The 17971-nt window shown below is 36.7% G+C and overlaps 1 protein-coding gene across 12 annotated transcripts in view; it reads right to left on the reverse strand.

The window, feature by feature from the left end:
• Window positions 1–17971, reverse strand: part of MCTP1 (multiple C2 and transmembrane domain containing 1) — a 556529-nt gene that overhangs the window by 143221 nt on the left and 395337 nt on the right. For 9 of the 12 annotated variants that reach the window (XR_009694230.1, XM_061152021.1, XM_061152023.1 and 6 more), the window contains 3 exons: window positions 17849–17950; window positions 17394–17468; window positions 15090–15209 (listed from right to left, as the gene is read on the reverse strand). Coding sequence is in view for 11 of the 12 variants with exons in the window: in XM_061152021.1 (XP_061008004.1) it covers window positions 15090–15209; window positions 17394–17468; window positions 17849–17950 (297 nt within the window). In the remaining variant the exon portion in view is untranslated. Of the gene's footprint in view, window positions 1–15083; window positions 15210–17393; window positions 17469–17848; window positions 17951–17971 lie in introns of those variants that run through there. The other 3 variants (XM_061152022.1, XM_061152019.1, XM_061152028.1) reach the window with 3 other exon arrangements.

Below are 17971 nucleotides of genomic sequence, written 5' to 3' on the forward strand. Positions count from 1 at the left end.
TTTCTTTATAAAAGCACAGTGATCTTTGGCATCGTTCACTATTTTCAAAGCCATAAAAGAACAGATAACAAATATATGACTCACAAATTATCAATTATGAAAAATAATCTGGTTCAGAAAGCTGCACTAATGCAAAAAGATGGATCACTTGTCACAAACCAATAAAGGCTATTGTTTGTGAATCCAATATTTGATTTTATCATTTATGTTGGGCAACTTAAAATGATTTTTAAACCACATTACTTTTTGAAAAAAAAATTGTTATAAAGGTGAACGTGGGGGTTGTGGGGAGAAGAAACCAGATGTGTAATCTGTCATCCTTGAAACAATTTACCATCTTACATTGAGTCCAGCATACAAGTCTAAATCGCAAAGACCTGGTCAGGAAGGATGGATGCATTAGAAAGAACCCTTCTGTATTCCAGAAAATGGACAGAAGCAGGCAGTACAGTAGACTTTGAGTCTATCCTTCTCATGTGCCTTTCCACTGGCTGAACATCTGCAGCTATGACGTTTCATTATTCAGGGATGTTTAAACTCCATGTTTCTTAAGTGAAGTGTTTATTACATTTCTGCTTTTGCTTATTTTGTTTTACACAGAGGAAAGCACAAGGAGGCTCCCAAGCTTAGAAAATCTTTATGTCGATTCCTTTCCAGACTGTTTGACATTCGTAATTTTATAACGATGGAAGAGGTACAATTCTTACCAACCCAGAAGAGCATCTGCGTGAGTTGCCAGGGCCAGAAATGTCCTGTATGGTGTTATCCAAGGGCCACTCGAATTCCCTCCCTGCTCTCTGATAACCCAGTTACAACCTTTTACATCTGCTTGTAAGTAAGGGCTTGGATGTCTAAGCACATCAGAAATACTTCCCATAAGGCCACTGATAAAATTCACATATGTTATCTGGGGGTGACCCATTCCCTCTCCTAGACAATGGACTTGATCATCAGATGATACACAGCAGAGTGAGTTTCAGGGACATAATAATGGCAGACACAGGCAGAGTGTAGCAGGGACCATAAGGCAGATAATGGGGAGTGATGTCAGGATAATGATGTGCCCGGATGGGTATCTGATGGGGAGAATGGAAAATGGTGAAAGAAGGGACGGATTTAAGGGTAAAAAGGTCATCACATCCTACAGACATTATCGCACAGTGGGCCTTTACTGTAGACCTCTCCTTTCCTTACTCAGTGAAAAACACTGGAAATTCTGAAATACACAGAAAAAGGGAGAACTCAAGGGCCTAGTTATATATGCCAAAATATAGTAAGAAAAATAAAGTATTAAACCCCAGCTTACCCTTCTAACAGTTTGTTTGAGGTGGGGGTCATGAATGTTGCCTAAGGTGGGGAATCATGAATGCTCTTGGATATATTCCTAGTTGGACACAAAGCAGAAGTGAAAATGAGGTTGGGGGATGGACATAATTGAGCAACTGCCAGCTAATGAAGACCTATTAAAACTAAGTTTTTAATAGAAAATGTGCTAATTGACTAGGTTGGAGCTCAGAACGAGCATATGGCTAAGATGTTTGATTACCTAGTCTGGTTCCATGACAGTGATCAACTATAAGACTGTAAAAAGGAGGGTTTCTATGACAACTACTGAGCTTGCTGACCAAGGTGTGGGTGACCAACCTGAGCGGTGAGATATTCCAAATCATGCATCTTCCATTAGTTCCCATACTGTGTGACCTGGAGGTTCACCGGCCCAGGTATGTTTTGTCTTGACCCTTACTCAAAATATCCATCTTGTTCTCAGTGTTGACAAAGCTTAAATCAGCCTCTTATGTGAAGAATATTACATGCTATTTGTTTTTTTATTTTAAATAAAATTTTATTTTATTTTAAAATTTATTTATGTTTTAAGCTATAAATCTAATCTGCTTATTAAAGTGAAAAGTCAACACACTCCACCTAGATCTGAGTCTAGCATTCAACCTCAGGAGTGATTATAATGATTTTTGAAGTTTCTGGGCGGAGGCGGGGTGGGCAGTCTCAAAGTCAAAGTCAGCCTGTGCAGCAACTTTCAGGAAAGGGCAACTTCATCATCCATAATTTTAGACAAAAACTTTCTTTTCCAGTGTCATTCTAAACTAAAATTCAAAACAGGTGCTTGATGCTAAGGCTGTAACCAAAATATTCCCCCTTATAACCTGCAACTCCGATAAGACTTCCCTCGGAAATATAATGGTTACATAGCCCTTGTATGGCTTTAACAAACCCCTATTTTCTTCCTTCTGCACCATACAATGTGCAGTCTATTTGCACCCATTCAGGACTAAATTACAGATAAAGTTACAGCAAATTTGTTTTCTCAAAAAAGCAGTCAGCCCTAATATCCCTCGAGTAATAAAAGCCTCGTCTTTCATTCAGAACTAGAACTGGCATAATTTTCTCCAAGAAACAAACTCTACTTCCTGTGACAATGGACCTGTTCTTAAAATCTGAATGGGACACAGCTCAATTTGCAGGTGTTCAGGTATAAAGGTAAAAGGGCATTTGACCCCCCAACTGGCGATTGTTGCTGTGGTAGGTAACTTCGGTTTCCTAGTTATATCATTCTACTAGATAAGCTGCCAGAGTTTTCAGCCCTGAATTACAGAGGCAGGCTCAAGTGAATCAATAATTTACACAGATATATCTCACTCATTCTGATGGTATAAAGATACATACTAACAGTCTGCTGCAACCACAGAACAAAGCCAGAGAGACATTATTTAAAAAGAAAGCGAGAAAAAGAAACCCATTTATCTATGTGAGCAAAAACATTACGTAATAATGACCTCATGGCTTATTAATTTTATTTTTTCAACTGTTTTAACAAGTACTGTGATGAGGCAAATAAACTCTTTATGAATCTCAATAAGGTTGCTCTGGTGAATGTTAAGCTAACATTTCAAACTGTCAGATTGACTTTAAAATAGGATGATGTTAAACATAGCTGTATAATGCAAATCACTTGAAAAGATTTGTGCACCTAAGAAGTTTAGGGTAACTAACTTAACAAAATCCCTCCAATATTTTATTACTGAATTTCAGCATAAAATTACTTTTTAAAAGATGAGAATCAAACACATTTAGGGACTGTTCTCTAAGACTATTGTTAATATAGCCTTATGCTGTTAATTATTACCTGGGGAAAATTACATAGTGTTTTATTCACTAATACTATGACATTTTTATTAACTCATAATCCCTGTGCTAACAATGGTACATTAAGCAAGTTATAATTAAGAGGGCCGCAAATATTAAAAATGCCTACTTTAAAATTCTTCAATCATGTTAAAGGGAATCTGAGTTCCTCTCAAGGAAAGCAGTATCCAAACCAGTGTGGCTATAATATAAATTAATAATCAATAGCCTAGATGGCTTGAATAATATTTTTGTAAGTTCCTATTTTCTTGTCCTTAAGGATGAAGGGAACCCATGGTCTAAAAACATGATAAAATCTCTCCTAGCAACTTTAATTATAAAAAGTGACTGTTTCTTGACAGATCTGAAAATTTATTTGAGGATAAGATGCATTAGAAGTTGGTGCCTTGCCCATTCTTTTTTAGTTCAAGGCTGGACATACGTCTAGCTGGGACACATGAACTGATTATGTTCAGAGTTGCTTTAGGAAGACTGCAAAATTAATCAGGGCAATAGATTCAATGAGAAGGAGGGTCGCAAATAGAGATAATACTCAGGTACCCTATTTTCCTCCACATGGAGAAAGGATCTTTTCCCTTCTTTTCCAAGGAACCCCCCCACCCCCACCCCCGCTCTGGGAAATAGGATAGACAATAAAAGTCTGAAAACAAGGAAATTGCATGTAGGAGAAAAAAAGCATAGAAATAAAAGAGAGAGAGATCAACTCTGTGGTCTCTACCTAGAGTGATACTTCTACGTGATACTCTGAAGCTGCCTGCTGTAACCAGTTAACATTTCTAGCCTTCCAAGGAAATATACCTAGTCCCTTAAAAGTGGAGAGAGGAAGGAGGAAAAATGGAGTGCCCCATTTCTGACAGTCAAAAGGGAGAGGAGAGAAATAGTCCCACACTGATCTCATTAAGATGACGAGAATAATGAGTGTGAATCTTATGTATGAATCTCACAGTAGATAGAGGAGGGCATAAATGTATCCCACATTCACCCTTTTATGAAGCCTGATATACTACATTTATTCTTAGCTTCATCTGATACTACTGTTGGGGGTTTCTGTTACAATATTACAGCTTTAACTTCCAGTTTTGCCGCTAAAGTCATCTGAGTCAGTCATTCAACACAGCTTTATTGAGTGTGCATGAAAACGGGGAAGATCTGTTAATGGAACTGAAATGCATCTCAAGCAGAACAGCCTGAATTTATCTCCTGTCACTGGTTCTAGTGACGGATTAAAAATACTGAAAAAATGGCATTTTTCATTTTATGACCTAGTTTTTTCCTAGTTGCTTAAACTTAGGTTAAACATTCTAGTCTGTTAGAAGTTGAACCCACGTATTATTACGCCTCCCACATACTTTTGGAGGAAGAGCTGTGCATTTTTAGTAAACACCCATGAGAAATTTTTCCTTGTGATTTATCTTCCTTTCTTAGGTCCAGTATAGGATATGTTCAAATAATGATTTTAAGTTAAATTATTTTTTAAAGACTGATACAAATTTTGAAGATTACATAGCTCTCAGGAACAAAAACCTGTATTGTTGGGGTCCTGTATGTTATTTAAGCCTAAATGATCCAAGGGCCCTCATGCTTAAGAACTTCAAAGCATTTCATATAGATGATTTCATTTAGCTTTCTTCACTCGAGTAACTCCAATAGCAATAAATTGGTGCACCAAGTTTGTAGCAAACTATACCTCACATAATTTATATAACAAGTGGGCAACACCCTACAAATTCTATTAATAATAGTATATCTCAAAGTATGCCCAGATTATTATTAATTCAGTATGTCCAACACTTTGCAAAGGAATATAATATTTCATTTTATTGCTTAATTATATGCTAGAAGAATATTGATCTATGTAATTTTAAAGGAAATTTAGGATTGGAGCAAACCAATGAAACAGAATCACCAGTTTTCCTAGGTACACAATACATACACTTTTTTCCCTGGCATTTATTTAGTCTAATGGAAATTCAGGCATGGACAGGTTGCTCTCAGCTACCATTAAATCAATATGGATCAATATAGATGGTTTAAATTGTTTAAGCAACTCATGTTATAGTATATGTTTAAAATCTGGGAAATATATTCTTAAAGAGTCTACATTTACTTTTGGGAATGAGTAATTTATACTACTTAGAGGCCAAATGACATTTCTTTGCTTGTCTAAAATGTACCTCCCTCAAATACACAGTGAACTTTTTGTGTTCCCTATTACTATACACACATCTCTGCAGTGTTTGGGGGAACTGTAATGTGATGTGATCACAGCTAGTAGAGAAGTACATCAAAAGACAAAATATGCACTTATTACATGAACTGCAGGAATAATACTAAGCTATGCGAGCAAAGATTTACTATTTTGAGTAGACAATTCCAGCCCTTTCAGGTCAACACATTTCTTAATAAGACATACCATGAATTTAGAGCCTAATTTTACCCTCTTAGAACTCTAGAGAACACTGTCACACACTTGGTTTTCCTTAATTAAGGACAACAACTTATAAACTTCAGGATAAAGATTCTTTCTTTCTCATTCTCTTCCTCTCTTCTCAATGCTGCTGTCTTTGAAACATTCATTGCCAGCAACTGGGGGAGAAGGAGAGTTAATGCTTCAGTAAGTCGCTTTCCCTTATGGCACTTTCATTTTCCTCCACCATAAAATCATCTCTAAAGTCCCTTCTAACCATAACACTCCATGACTTCACTGGAACACTTAAAAGCCTATACAATCTCCACTTCTGTGGGTCCCTTACCTTTGCCACGAGGAAGATGGGCTATTTGAAGCTAGGACTGGGGTGGGTGTGGTTCTTGGCATTTTCAGCACCAAGCCGTGACTGCACTCTGATCTACTTCCTACAGACGGTATTTCCATTCTACAGCTAGGACTCTATGAAGGGAGCGACAGGCTCTGTGAACAGTTCTATGTCATTACTTATGACATTAGACATCACGATGATTTGTGGCCCCCAAATTGCCACTATAGGGCAATGTGTCCCAGGGTCAAAGCAACTGTCTTACAAAACAGATACATCTTGCCTGGAGGTTTTTGAGTCTATACAAAAAAATTAAAAGTTTTAAGTACACATCAACCAGGATTTAGGACTTAGAAATAAAACTGTGGTAGGAGGCTTGCATTCTGAGAATTGAAAAAATGAAGGAAATAGTGCACATCCAGACCAACAGAACCTAGGTTAAAGGTCTCTCCTAAAAATACCAGCCTCCAGGTTGGGGCATGTAGTAGTCTCATGCAATGGAAGAACCAAAATCTATATAAAGCAATTTAAGCAATATACAATATTTAAACAAAACAATTTAAACAAATCTATATAAAATAAACAAAGGTAAGTTTTCAACATTTCTGCCTGACTAGAAAAAGTGACCTCAGCTTTCTGAACTTCCACATTTATAAATTAACTTTCTCCTTCACTCATTTCACTTCAACTATATAATAACAGCTCTTTTATACAACCTCATCATAATAATTTGTGAGTAACTCATGGGCTACTTGCAACTTTGGCAATCTCTTAAATTAAATCCAAAGGATTTCTCTGATTGACTAGTGAAAACAGTACTTAATTCACCAACATTTTATAACAAAGTTGGATGATATATTCTTGTTTCAAACACGTAAGCATTGCCTGCAGTCGGCTTGGCAGAAACTCTAGAGATTGCTAACTATGGAAAATGCAGTAGAATTATTTTTATATAGCTAAGTGGGATATAAAACATCATATGTTTACTTATTATTGACAAATTACAACAGTAAAGGTTGTTTGATTCCTATGAGGAACTGAGTAACCAGCCATGCAGAATAGGCAGTAGAACATGTATCCTCACTGTTTTAAATGACTTTTCTATTCCAAAACCCCTTTGCCTTCCCTTCCCATGAAGATGTAATAGGTAATCAAGTCTAATGAAGTATTCTTTTATATCACTGACATAATGATATCCATTTAGGAATATAAAGATTATCTATTAGTCATAAATATAGTACAATGTATGGACAAAACCCCTCTAGCCCTCATAATGATAGAGATATTACTTAGCCCAGAATTAATGTTCACCCCACTTCTCCATTTCAGTGAAGCACAACAGTGCACCCTTGGAACTGGTGTAGAGGAGAAAGCTCTCATATGGGTTTTCATAGGGAGAAAATTTAATTCTTCAGCCTCTATGAAGCCAAATAAAACCTCTCTTTTCATTGGACTCCAATATAGTCAATAATTTGGTATAAACATCACAAATTCTCTTTCCTCAGACTGATTATCTATCGGAATCATTTGCATTGTGTGCAAACTACAGAGAATCTAAACTAGACTTTACCATCAAGAGCATGAAAGTAAACATAGTTAAACTCACATTAAACCTCCTCTAGAGCATGCATTCTCAACGGGGTTGAGATGGCACCCAAGGGGGCAAAAATTGGTTCTTAGGGGAGAGCACAGAGAATCTTGCATATCACAGTGATTTGTGGCCCCCAAAGCTCAACACTCCCTGAGAAAATCTTATTCCTTAGTATTTCATTTTTCTCATTAAATTAAATGAAAAGCTTCTCCTTAGGGGAGTAAATATGAAAAAACTGTTGAGAAATGCTGATTTAAAACAAAATAAAAGCCAAGTTTTGTTTGTAAAACCCTTTTCCCCCATCCTTAAAATCAGGGTTGCCTTTCATTTTTATCCAAATATCTGTTTACACTTTGATGTGATTTCCATCTTTCGGTGCTTGTGAGCTCTTCTCTGAATTTCTCTTCATTACTTCCCTTTGAGCCTGTGGCTGATGACTGGTGCAAACAAGAGAAATGGTCACTCTTTCATCTTCACTGCTACTGATCTCTAATGTTACCACTCGCTGAGTGTCAGATCTCTGTCATCACAGCAAAACAGAGGACGCAGTTCAGGGTCGTAACTCACGGACCTACTATGGCAAGAGTCACTCCTCCGTCTCTATTCACCCTGACTGTAATGTTAAAACACGGCAAAATGATGGCAAGGAAAAGGGCAATGAAAATCTTTCTTAACAGCATTTCAGGTTAGCTTCTCACTTGTTAACTCAAATACACTGTAATTCTAAGGTGTATTTTCATAATTGGTCACAATAGAAAAATCAGACAATAGAAAGCATTCTACCCTTTATTTCTTAATATTTACCCCATTCAAAAGAGCATGAAAACATTTGGAGAATTAAGTCACTGTCTAAAGTATGGTAATGACTGCATTTCTGTTGCAATGTACAATCTTTCAGAAGAGCTATTATTCTTAGTTTACGAAATTTTACTAAAATAAATTTCATAATTATTCATTTACACTTTCTCTTTTGCAAAATGTTTGACAGAATATTATTTTGGAAAGGAATATGCCTTGCTATGTTGCTTAGAATGTGTGTCCCCAACAATTTAAATTGAAGCTGGAGGGTGGAAAATTCTTCAGAGGACAAGAACATTGGTTTAGGAATCTGAGGACAGACAGCGAAACATCTCTGATTTCATTCTTTTGTCATTTTTAATCCTTAGTCAACTTAATCATAAAATCCAGACCATGCAACATATTTTTTAAGGATCGCATAAAGATTTTGAGGTTGCAACTACAAGATGTGTAATGCAAGAAGGCTGCCTGAGGTGAAAGGGTTCAGCAGCCCTATGGCCAGAGAGGCCACAAAGAGGCATTGGTGTCATCCCAACTTTCACTGCACATATGACTCAGATTCATGAGGAGGCTAATTCCTAGATTCAATATGGTATTATTGTTATGCTGGTGATACTTGAGGTTTATGTTTGATTATAATACAGTATTACAACTGCACTGTACTTGAAAAAAAAAGTGAAATAATTTCATTTTCTTCAAGTAACCCACAGAATGTCCCCAGATTATCGTATCTGACAACGTCCTGCTTTAGAGAACAAAGGAGGGAGAGTAGAAATGATAGAGAAAGTGTGCGGTGTGTTTTAAGAATTAAATTCTTCTTGTAAATATAAAATAAAATCTAAGAGGAATTAGCTTTTTGGATAGTAGTAGATTCTACAGCTTATGTGATTACCTACCTCCAAAGAGCAGGAGGCCCTTTTACTGACATCTATTAAAATAAACAAAAAAGGGGCATTGGCACCATTTAAAGAAAGCTAAGTGCTCATCTGAGGAAGTGCTACGTTGGTGTACGTAACAGCCACAAAAATAAAACAAAAGAATTACACATTTAAATAGACCTACAAAGTGACCTAGAGCAGCACTCCTCCAGGATTAGAGAAATCTAGTCAAAATGCTTTGTCCCATTAATATCTGATTTTAGCTAATTGTGATCAGTCCTAAAATTCAACTCACTTCAAAATTTTGGTCTTTGGTGGGGGGAGTATCACACAGTTGCAAGAATTTATTTGCAATGCTTTGTGAAAGGCACCGCTTTAAAAAGCTTATTTTTTCATTGGCTAATGCTTGAAAACAATTTCCTTCCATGGAATCTAGATAAATTTTGGAAAAACGCGTACTTTGAACATCAACTTAAAGTGCCAGCATGTTCATATGAATTGGGCACGCAATCTACTTACTGAAAAGTGTAGTACTAGAATTTTCTAAGTGTCAATGGCCTCTGATGTTTTAATAGGAATTTTAGGCAACTTTGGAGGTATACAGTCTTCAAAAGCAGTGAAATTCTGTATAGGCTTTCTCTTTCTCACACATTTATGAAGGAAATGCTTAATGTACCTTTGAAGTTTGTATAAATTAAACCAGAAGTATTGTTTATAAACTTGGTAAGTACTTACATCAGAGGAAAGCATACATAAAGAAGGGTTGGCAAAAGGTCTTGGAAGTTTAGATTTACATAATTCTAGGAAAATTCAAGAATACATGGATAGGACCATCAGTTACAGATCATTTTACTTTAGTACTTGTTTCTGTGGTTTTCAGGGGTCCTTCTGTTTTGCTGTTTTGGGGAGAAAACAAAAGTTATGTCTGGAACATTTCCAATTTTTCTGCTGGCACTTAAAAAAAAAAAAAAACCAGTAGCAATAACAAAAACGTCTATAAAAATAATTTGAAAATTGCTATAGACCTGAAGCATAATTTTGTTGGTGTGGTATTATTGATGCCTCTTAAATTATTTAAATTAGAAATTTCTGTTGAAATCCAAAGTTACCTCCCATTCAGCCCTTACAATCCCTCTCTATTGCTCAGTGAAGGCTAAGACTTGAATCTGAACTACGGGAGATCTAGACCTGTCTCTCTTTTCACAATAATATTTCTTCTTAAGCGATGCTCCCTTTTCAGTCCTTGAACATGAAGGCCACTTAAAATGTTCTTATTGTTTGTAATAACTTTTAGAAAAATCCATATGCTGTTTAATAGCAGCAGGCTTTCTACACAGGAAGTGCTCGATAGGCTCCTGGGAAGCCTGTTGTCTTCAGATCCTTGTACACCAGCCGCATCGCCCCTGCAAGTTCGGTTCCTCCTTTGCTAGGCTTCCTCCATTTTACTTTATTTTTTTATCATTTGGCTACAGAGAGCTGCCTCATGTCATTCTTTGCATACATCATCTCTGGTTTTTCTCTTTTGCTGCATAATGGCCCCGCTTTGCTCAGAGTCGCTGTTGTCCCAAGTGTGATCCTTTCCTAAAACGGGGATTGAATGAAGGTGGAGCTCAAATTATCTGGGAGCAAAGGAAAACCCGGCATTTGAAAAGGACCCAGAAAGGAACGAGTAATGAACCAGAGTGGCCTCAATGAATTGCTGTAGAGGGAATTCTCAGTTTTGACACAAAAGGAATGCCTGGATACCAAGGAAAACCTAAGCGGGGGAAATCTCAGTAGGAAGCCTGCCTCGTCCGGCTGGCCAGCCTGGAGGGGTGAAGCTAGTAGCTCTCCAGATAGGAAGAGAAACATATGTATTTTATAAGTAATGGTTAAGCATTCAAACACGCCGTTTTGGAACACAAGGTACTTTGAGGAGTTGACATCCCTTCATAATTCATGTTCATTGTCCCTCTAAGTAAAATATGTGTCTCCCTTTAGTTATTCTGTTAGGAATCGTGCTTTAAAGGCAGGAGGACATTTTTGATAATGTACATCTTAAACTTTTCATTAAACTACCAAATTTAAATTCTACCTTTTTGTGCACTCTGACATTTTTGTCTGGCATTTTCATTAATTTTGCGACATACATAAATGTAGCTGAAATGTTAACTGATCAATACTTTGTCTCTCTCATGTAGCACTAGCGCTCCGTTCCCTAAGGACCACACAGCAGAACAGAAATTAAATGTGTAAAATATCAAATGTTAATGTTAAACACAGCGGCACTCACTGTATAACGACAGAAAAGGCTAAAACAATTCCAAATGGACAGATGGTACCACAAATTATCTACAATCCCATTTAAAGATTAAAGTTTGTCCTGTAAAATAATTCTTTGACGCACACTGAAGTGTGTCCTTTTACTGATAGCTCAGTTGTCCAATTATTTTTGTGCTCATTACAGTGAGAAATGACAGTGTTGAAAAAGAGAATGTGCACTCTTTTTTTTTTTCCCCCCATGTTGCACCCACTGACATCCACAAGAACACAAATGTCTGGTCAAGAGCCTGATGAAAATTAAACCCAATTGATGAGACATTTACACGTCTACAATGGATGATTCCCAGAGATAAGCGTCCCTGCCTTCCACATCACATACGTATGTGTATGCTCTTCAGCATACAATATTCATAGTAAAATTTAAAAACCTAATTCATGGCACACAGCAACAAGGACATTCCCAGGCACTTGCTTGCTTATATTTCATCCATCACCTTCCAGGCTGATTTCTGTTTCTAATAGAGGCAGCCGGCTTTGAACCTTCCACAGAACACACAGGTAGCAAAAAAAGAGACCAGGGCAGCGCTTCACCTGCATTTCTCATGCTCTCCACTGTAACTGACATCAGGACAAAAAGGACTGTTTTTTCTGTTTAAATCTCACTACTTTACATTTACTTTTGGATGCTAAATTAGAAAAGAAAAAGAAAACAGGATAGGAAAAAAAGGCACTTAAACATTATAAAGTTTACTGATCTGGGCCTAAAACCAAGCAGCATAATGGTACAAACGCATGTGCTCCATGAGGCAGCTGCATTTATGAAAAAGTGGGCCAAGTGGAACCAATATTATAATAATAGACCCGTGATCCATCAACAGGGAATGATGGGAACAATATGTTTGTAACAATGGGGTGCTGCTCATAGCTTCTCCTAATGGAAAGCAGTTCTTTTCAATAAACTGGCCTAAAAAGGCTCTGGTTATGCAATAAGATCTTTGAAACATCTCATTTTTAAGTACATCAGTTAATATCTAGAAGATGAATAAAAATCCTACCATGGTGTTTTCTTTTTTCCTGAATCATTATGATGTTAAGATTACAAGGTATATATTTTAAAAGCTCTTTTGGAAAGGAAATAATATCTGTGTGGCTTTGAGCAAGGTACTTAACTTTTCCGTGCCTCAGCTTCTTCCTCTGCAAATCAGGAAAATAACAGTATCTACCTCAAATAAGGTTGCTGGGAATATTTAATTTACTAATGCACGAAAAGCACTTTCATGCTGAAGTGCCTGGAAAAGTATTTTGGCACATAAATTTGTGATAGATATTGGGTTATCATTATATAAGGGTCTTTTTATATTAGAATTTAATCTGAGGTTAAAAGAGATGATGGATGGAGGATTATGAAGTAGTTTAGAATTTAAATATAAGGTCTAGGAAAAATTACTAAAAGGCATTAAGATAAGCCTATCATCATTTAATCACTAGCTTTATTGGAGCAAACTCTTATCTATATGGAATCATTGGAGAAAGTTTCTCCACACAAGAGAAATATTTCAGATTGACTGAATTATTGGTTGGTCTATTGATTTAGACAGTCATTTACACCAGGAGCCTACTAAGGGGCTAGATGCTCTGCAGGTGACGCCGGAGGGGCCCCCATTCTCCTGGAACTCCTAGGTCAGGTCCAGATAAATGAAGCAGGTTGTTGTTATCTGCTGTTTTAATGACATTCAACAGACTGAAATTCAATGCTTCTTTTTTTTCAATGAAACCATTAATAATATTGCTTCTTCTCAAAATTACTGTTAACATGTTCACACTGTAGTTTCTGGCCTGTTTTTTCACCACCGGTGTCAGGAGCCCCTTTTCCTACCTGTATTATGGCCTGCCCTGCCCCTCCTTCCTGAAAAGGTCTTGCATTCAGCTTGTTTCACAGGATCGAGTCTGTTAGAAGCTGACCGCCAGCTAAGAGAGAGATCACTACGTCTCTTCCCCAGTGGATTTGGACTCCTGTACAGTGAAATTACTCAAGTCCTGTGTAGCTCGGTTTCTCAGAATTTCACTGGCTGATAGATAAATGTTTTTTCAACCAGTAGGAAATTGTAAGGCAAGTCCACCATCTTGGATTCACTGTACAGGAGAGACCTCTAGAAGCCAGACGAAGTTTGTGAAGACTTACATACACACTGTATTACTCAAGTATCTAAAATGAAGGTTCCTGAACAAATGATATAATTATACAGGTTTCTCTGTTTTCAAATGTCATAAATAGCTATGAAACAAAGGAGAGAAACAAAGATGGCAGCATGACACTCTCGGTAGAATATTATTGTATCTGCTATACAGCCCCCCGGAATCTGGACGTAATGGCATAAAATACACACATAAACTCAACGTGCTTTTTTTCCCCCTCATTAACATTAAAGTGCCTCTATGATGCTGAAAAACAACAACAAAGTTTGCTTAACAGTACTCCAGTGTATTTATCATGTGAAAGAGCTAAATAAAAGAATATTGAGAGAGGCAGATTTTCTTTTCTAAAACTTAATGATGATGACAGTTGCTTTCTTTAAGGAGACAACAACATGTCTATGGGAAGCAGGCTGCCTAACTTTCTGGTAACTCACAACACAAAGGGACGTCCACACTCTTTGTTCCATGTGCTCAGACATTAATGAAAGTCCCATACAAGGCCTGAGAGGAGGACAGAGCTCAAAGTGTTAAACTGATGTGCCTACACTCATTTGAATGGTAATACTAAAACGTTAACTTGTTACTATAATTAAAGCTCTTCTTGTAAGCCCCCCCCAGATAAAGTCATAGTCTGCGAAACCTGCAAATATAAGGACACATAAGGGTACTCACATTCTAACAAGTATGACAATAAAATGAAAGATTTCAAAACAACGACTCCACTTAAACTTCAGACTGAAATCCTGAATACGCAAAAATAATGTGAGAGCAGAAAAATCTCAGCTGAAGCACAGAGGAAAGAATTCTTTCAGAATTTCTAGCTTTGCAAATTGGTCTCATCAGCAATTTTTAAATAACTCAAGTAAAAGGCCACTGGATGGATGTTGTCAGAGGACTCTGGAACTATCAAATTCTCACTTGTGCCTTTTTAAAAACTGGAAATCTCAGAAATAATAAAGCGTGTCTTACATAGGTAACATCCACTGCCAACCGTGATTCACATATTAAAGTATTACAACTAACATTCTACTGCCAAAGATTTCCATATTTTGAAAAGCTATCTATAGGATAAATACAATTAAAATGAGGATGATCAAGATTCTTAATTTTGTTTTTGTTAACACTAAGGACTTTTCTTGGCCCTGCTATTGGGCTTTGGGATTATGCAACATGTAAAATTTTACTTTTTAACTGTCACAGAGAAAATTACACATTGGCTGAGATGTCTTGTATTCCGGAAATCTGAGGCGGGGAGCGGGGATATATTCTTGGACTCAGACCTTGAACAATCCATCAGGTTCCTGCCCACGGCAAATCTGCCCAGTCAAATCTCAAAATAGAAGTTAAAAATGGCCACATCGACATAACTATAACTAGAGCCACAGAAACAGGCAGCTATGATTACTGAATTTAATGAATAACAATGTAAGTAATACAGTATGATCATACCACAAAAGCAGCGAGGCTCCTTGGGGGTGAATCCCAGTCAAAGCAACTATTAACGTAGTATGCAGCATTTACGAGCACCATGACACAACGCTTCGTTCTGATAAAGTTCCTTAGCAGCAGCTGTAAAGGAAGATGAAAGCCATTATTAGAATATGCAAGGCTGAAATTCATCAGATATGCCACAAAATTCTTCAAGTTTAGTGTGACTTAATATGAATTCAGAAAGTTAATAAAGTTGTAAGAATATACCAAGCAATTTGGCTCCCAAGTTAGAGGGAAAAAAGTTTATCTGGAGAAGGTGGGAAGAACTAAATTACAAGAGCAATTTCTGAGTTAAATATATTTGCATAGAGAGTACTATCATGCAAGTTGAGTTACCTCTGTTCAAAAGAAAAAAAAATTCCCAACAATCAAAAACATTTTTTTTGACACTTAAAACGCTGAGAACTTTATATTTAAAAATTCTGAAATCCTGTGCTTTTAAAATCCTTTAAATGCTTTCATTTCAAGATATTTCAAAATGAACTTGCTAACTTGGGATGTTTTTATTGAGGGGCTTAGAAAAAACCTGTCAAGTATTGCTTTATTATAGAAAAAAGAATATTTTATCACCATTTCAGTAGGTTCTCCCTTTCTTCCTATCATAGTCTCATGCCCCTTCTCTCTTTTCCCTCTTCCTCTCTCTCCTTCCCACAATAAATTTTACCCACATTTCTCATTACTTTTTCCTAATTTTGGATTTAGGGAAAAATGTATGGTAACCAAGTACAAAATATTTCCTTAAAAAAGGTATATGACAAGCTATTATATATAAAATACGCTACAAGAATATATTGTACAACACAAGAAATATAGCCAATATTTTATAGTAATGACAAATGGAACAAATCTTTAAAAATTGTGAATCACTATACTGTACACCTGTAACATAGAATATTGTGCATCAATTACACCTCAATTAAAAAAAAGAGACAAAAAATAAACTGTAGATATGGAACAAGATTAAGAGGTATATGGGAATTTCTATAATTAAAAAATTTAAAACTAAGACATGGCTACAGCTGTAAGACAAACAGCCTATATACTAGATACAGGTTCAAAAAATTAAATACAGTTATGTTAATAATTAATTATGTCTGCAGGTTAATATTTTGCTACTTACAAGTATATTTCAATGCTAATCTGGTATTTTAAAGACATAGCTATGTAAAGTTAACTGGGCTCATATGGAAAACATCTGCATATGTATGTACATATAGAAGCATGTACATGCTCAGCAGTTTAAACAAGTTAAAATTTCTTTCAGGCAAAATAAAAAGTGTCCCTATTTGTTTCCTTCTTGGCCCCTAATCACCTTTAAGAGTTTTACTATTTTTAAATATAACTGTGGAAAAATGTAACCTGTATTTCCATTCAGATAGATATTACATTTGTACCTCAGGCACTGTCTTTAAACAACTAAAGATTCCGCTGTTTTTGGTGAAGTCATTGGAATAAAAATAAAGTAGTTTTGGTCTTCTAATAGCACAGAAAATTATTAAAGATTTTAACACACACAGATGAGTTCTGTAAACTATAGAGTCTCAAATATATTTTATTTTAGCTGTGTTAATGGGACTTTTAAAAGGGGAAACGGTGCTCTTTTCTTAACTTCATATCAAATCAAATTTAAAGCTACAAGTCTAATTACAAGATATCAAGTCTAAAATTCCTTCCTGATAGGAAAATCAGGGTTCCTGATTTTCTGTTTCCTGCTAAAAATGCCAATAAAAGTTCACTTCTAAAAGATCATAGTCAAAATCTAATTAACAGGAAGGTCTCCCTTAAAAGATAGAGCCCCCTCTCTCGTGGATTAGAGGGAAGAACTAGACGCTGGGCTTGCTTTACACACACCTGCATCATACCTGTGGGTGGTCTGGACGTATATTTGAACCTCAGCTTTTGGTGTTCTCATTTACACATTCCATGGCAATCAAATTGTATTTTATGTTCAAAATGATCATTCTTTTGCTAAAGCATGAATACATATCCATTCTATGCAGAGCCTACAGTATCCCCTTTCCTTTCTGACCACCCCCACTCAACTTAGTTTGGTATTGCCCTTGTTTGATCTTTCAAGGAAAAGAAGGGAAGAGAGGAAAAGAAAGGAGAAAAGAGCGAGCCAGTTCACATCAGTAGATGATCAAACATTCCATAGTCTTTCCCCACCCGCCCCACACCTCCAGAGTTTATTTGAATTTACATAGATGTTTTACAGATATAATCAGGTCTTCCCAGAGGGATTCATCTTTCCTTGCTGTTTACCTGTTTAGAGAGTCTGTTTTCCTCTTCAATGTACTTCTGTTCTTTGGGTATTAATGTTCGTAAGCTGGCTTTCACCTACACATCAACATATGTGTCTGTTATGGATGAATATATTACAAATGTTTACGAGTTTTTCACGCAGTTCAATTTGCAATCACTGCTAAAGTTTCAGAGTCCTGGCTGCGGTTCCCATAAAATATAAATGTATACAGTGGCACAAGCACGCGCTTCCATTTCTGCCGCCGGCAGGCAGTGGCTACAGAACAGCCGCAGCGGCAGCCGCCAGCTACACCAGAAAGTGTGGGTGTGCCAGGCAGTGGCCCAGGCGTATTCCCCAGGATACAGCAAGGTTCAGAGAAAATGAGGGATGACAGAAATTCTCTACAAATCAGGGACAAAAGCTTTCATGAAACTGAACTCTTTAGCAGTACAAAAAAGCCAAAGTTAAGACTTACAGCATTAAAAATCACATCTATTTCAAGATAGATGACCCCCTTTGTTGGCCCTGTCAGCTGCTTGTTTTTCAAGACGTAGGCTTTCTGTTCACCATTTTGAATCTGCGGGAAAAGGACATGACA

The sequence above is a fragment of the Dama dama genome, chromosome 9, assembly GCF_033118175.1.
Source record: "Dama dama isolate Ldn47 chromosome 9, ASM3311817v1, whole genome shotgun sequence".
NCBI classification, from domain to species: domain Eukaryota; kingdom Metazoa; phylum Chordata; class Mammalia; order Artiodactyla; family Cervidae; genus Dama; species Dama dama.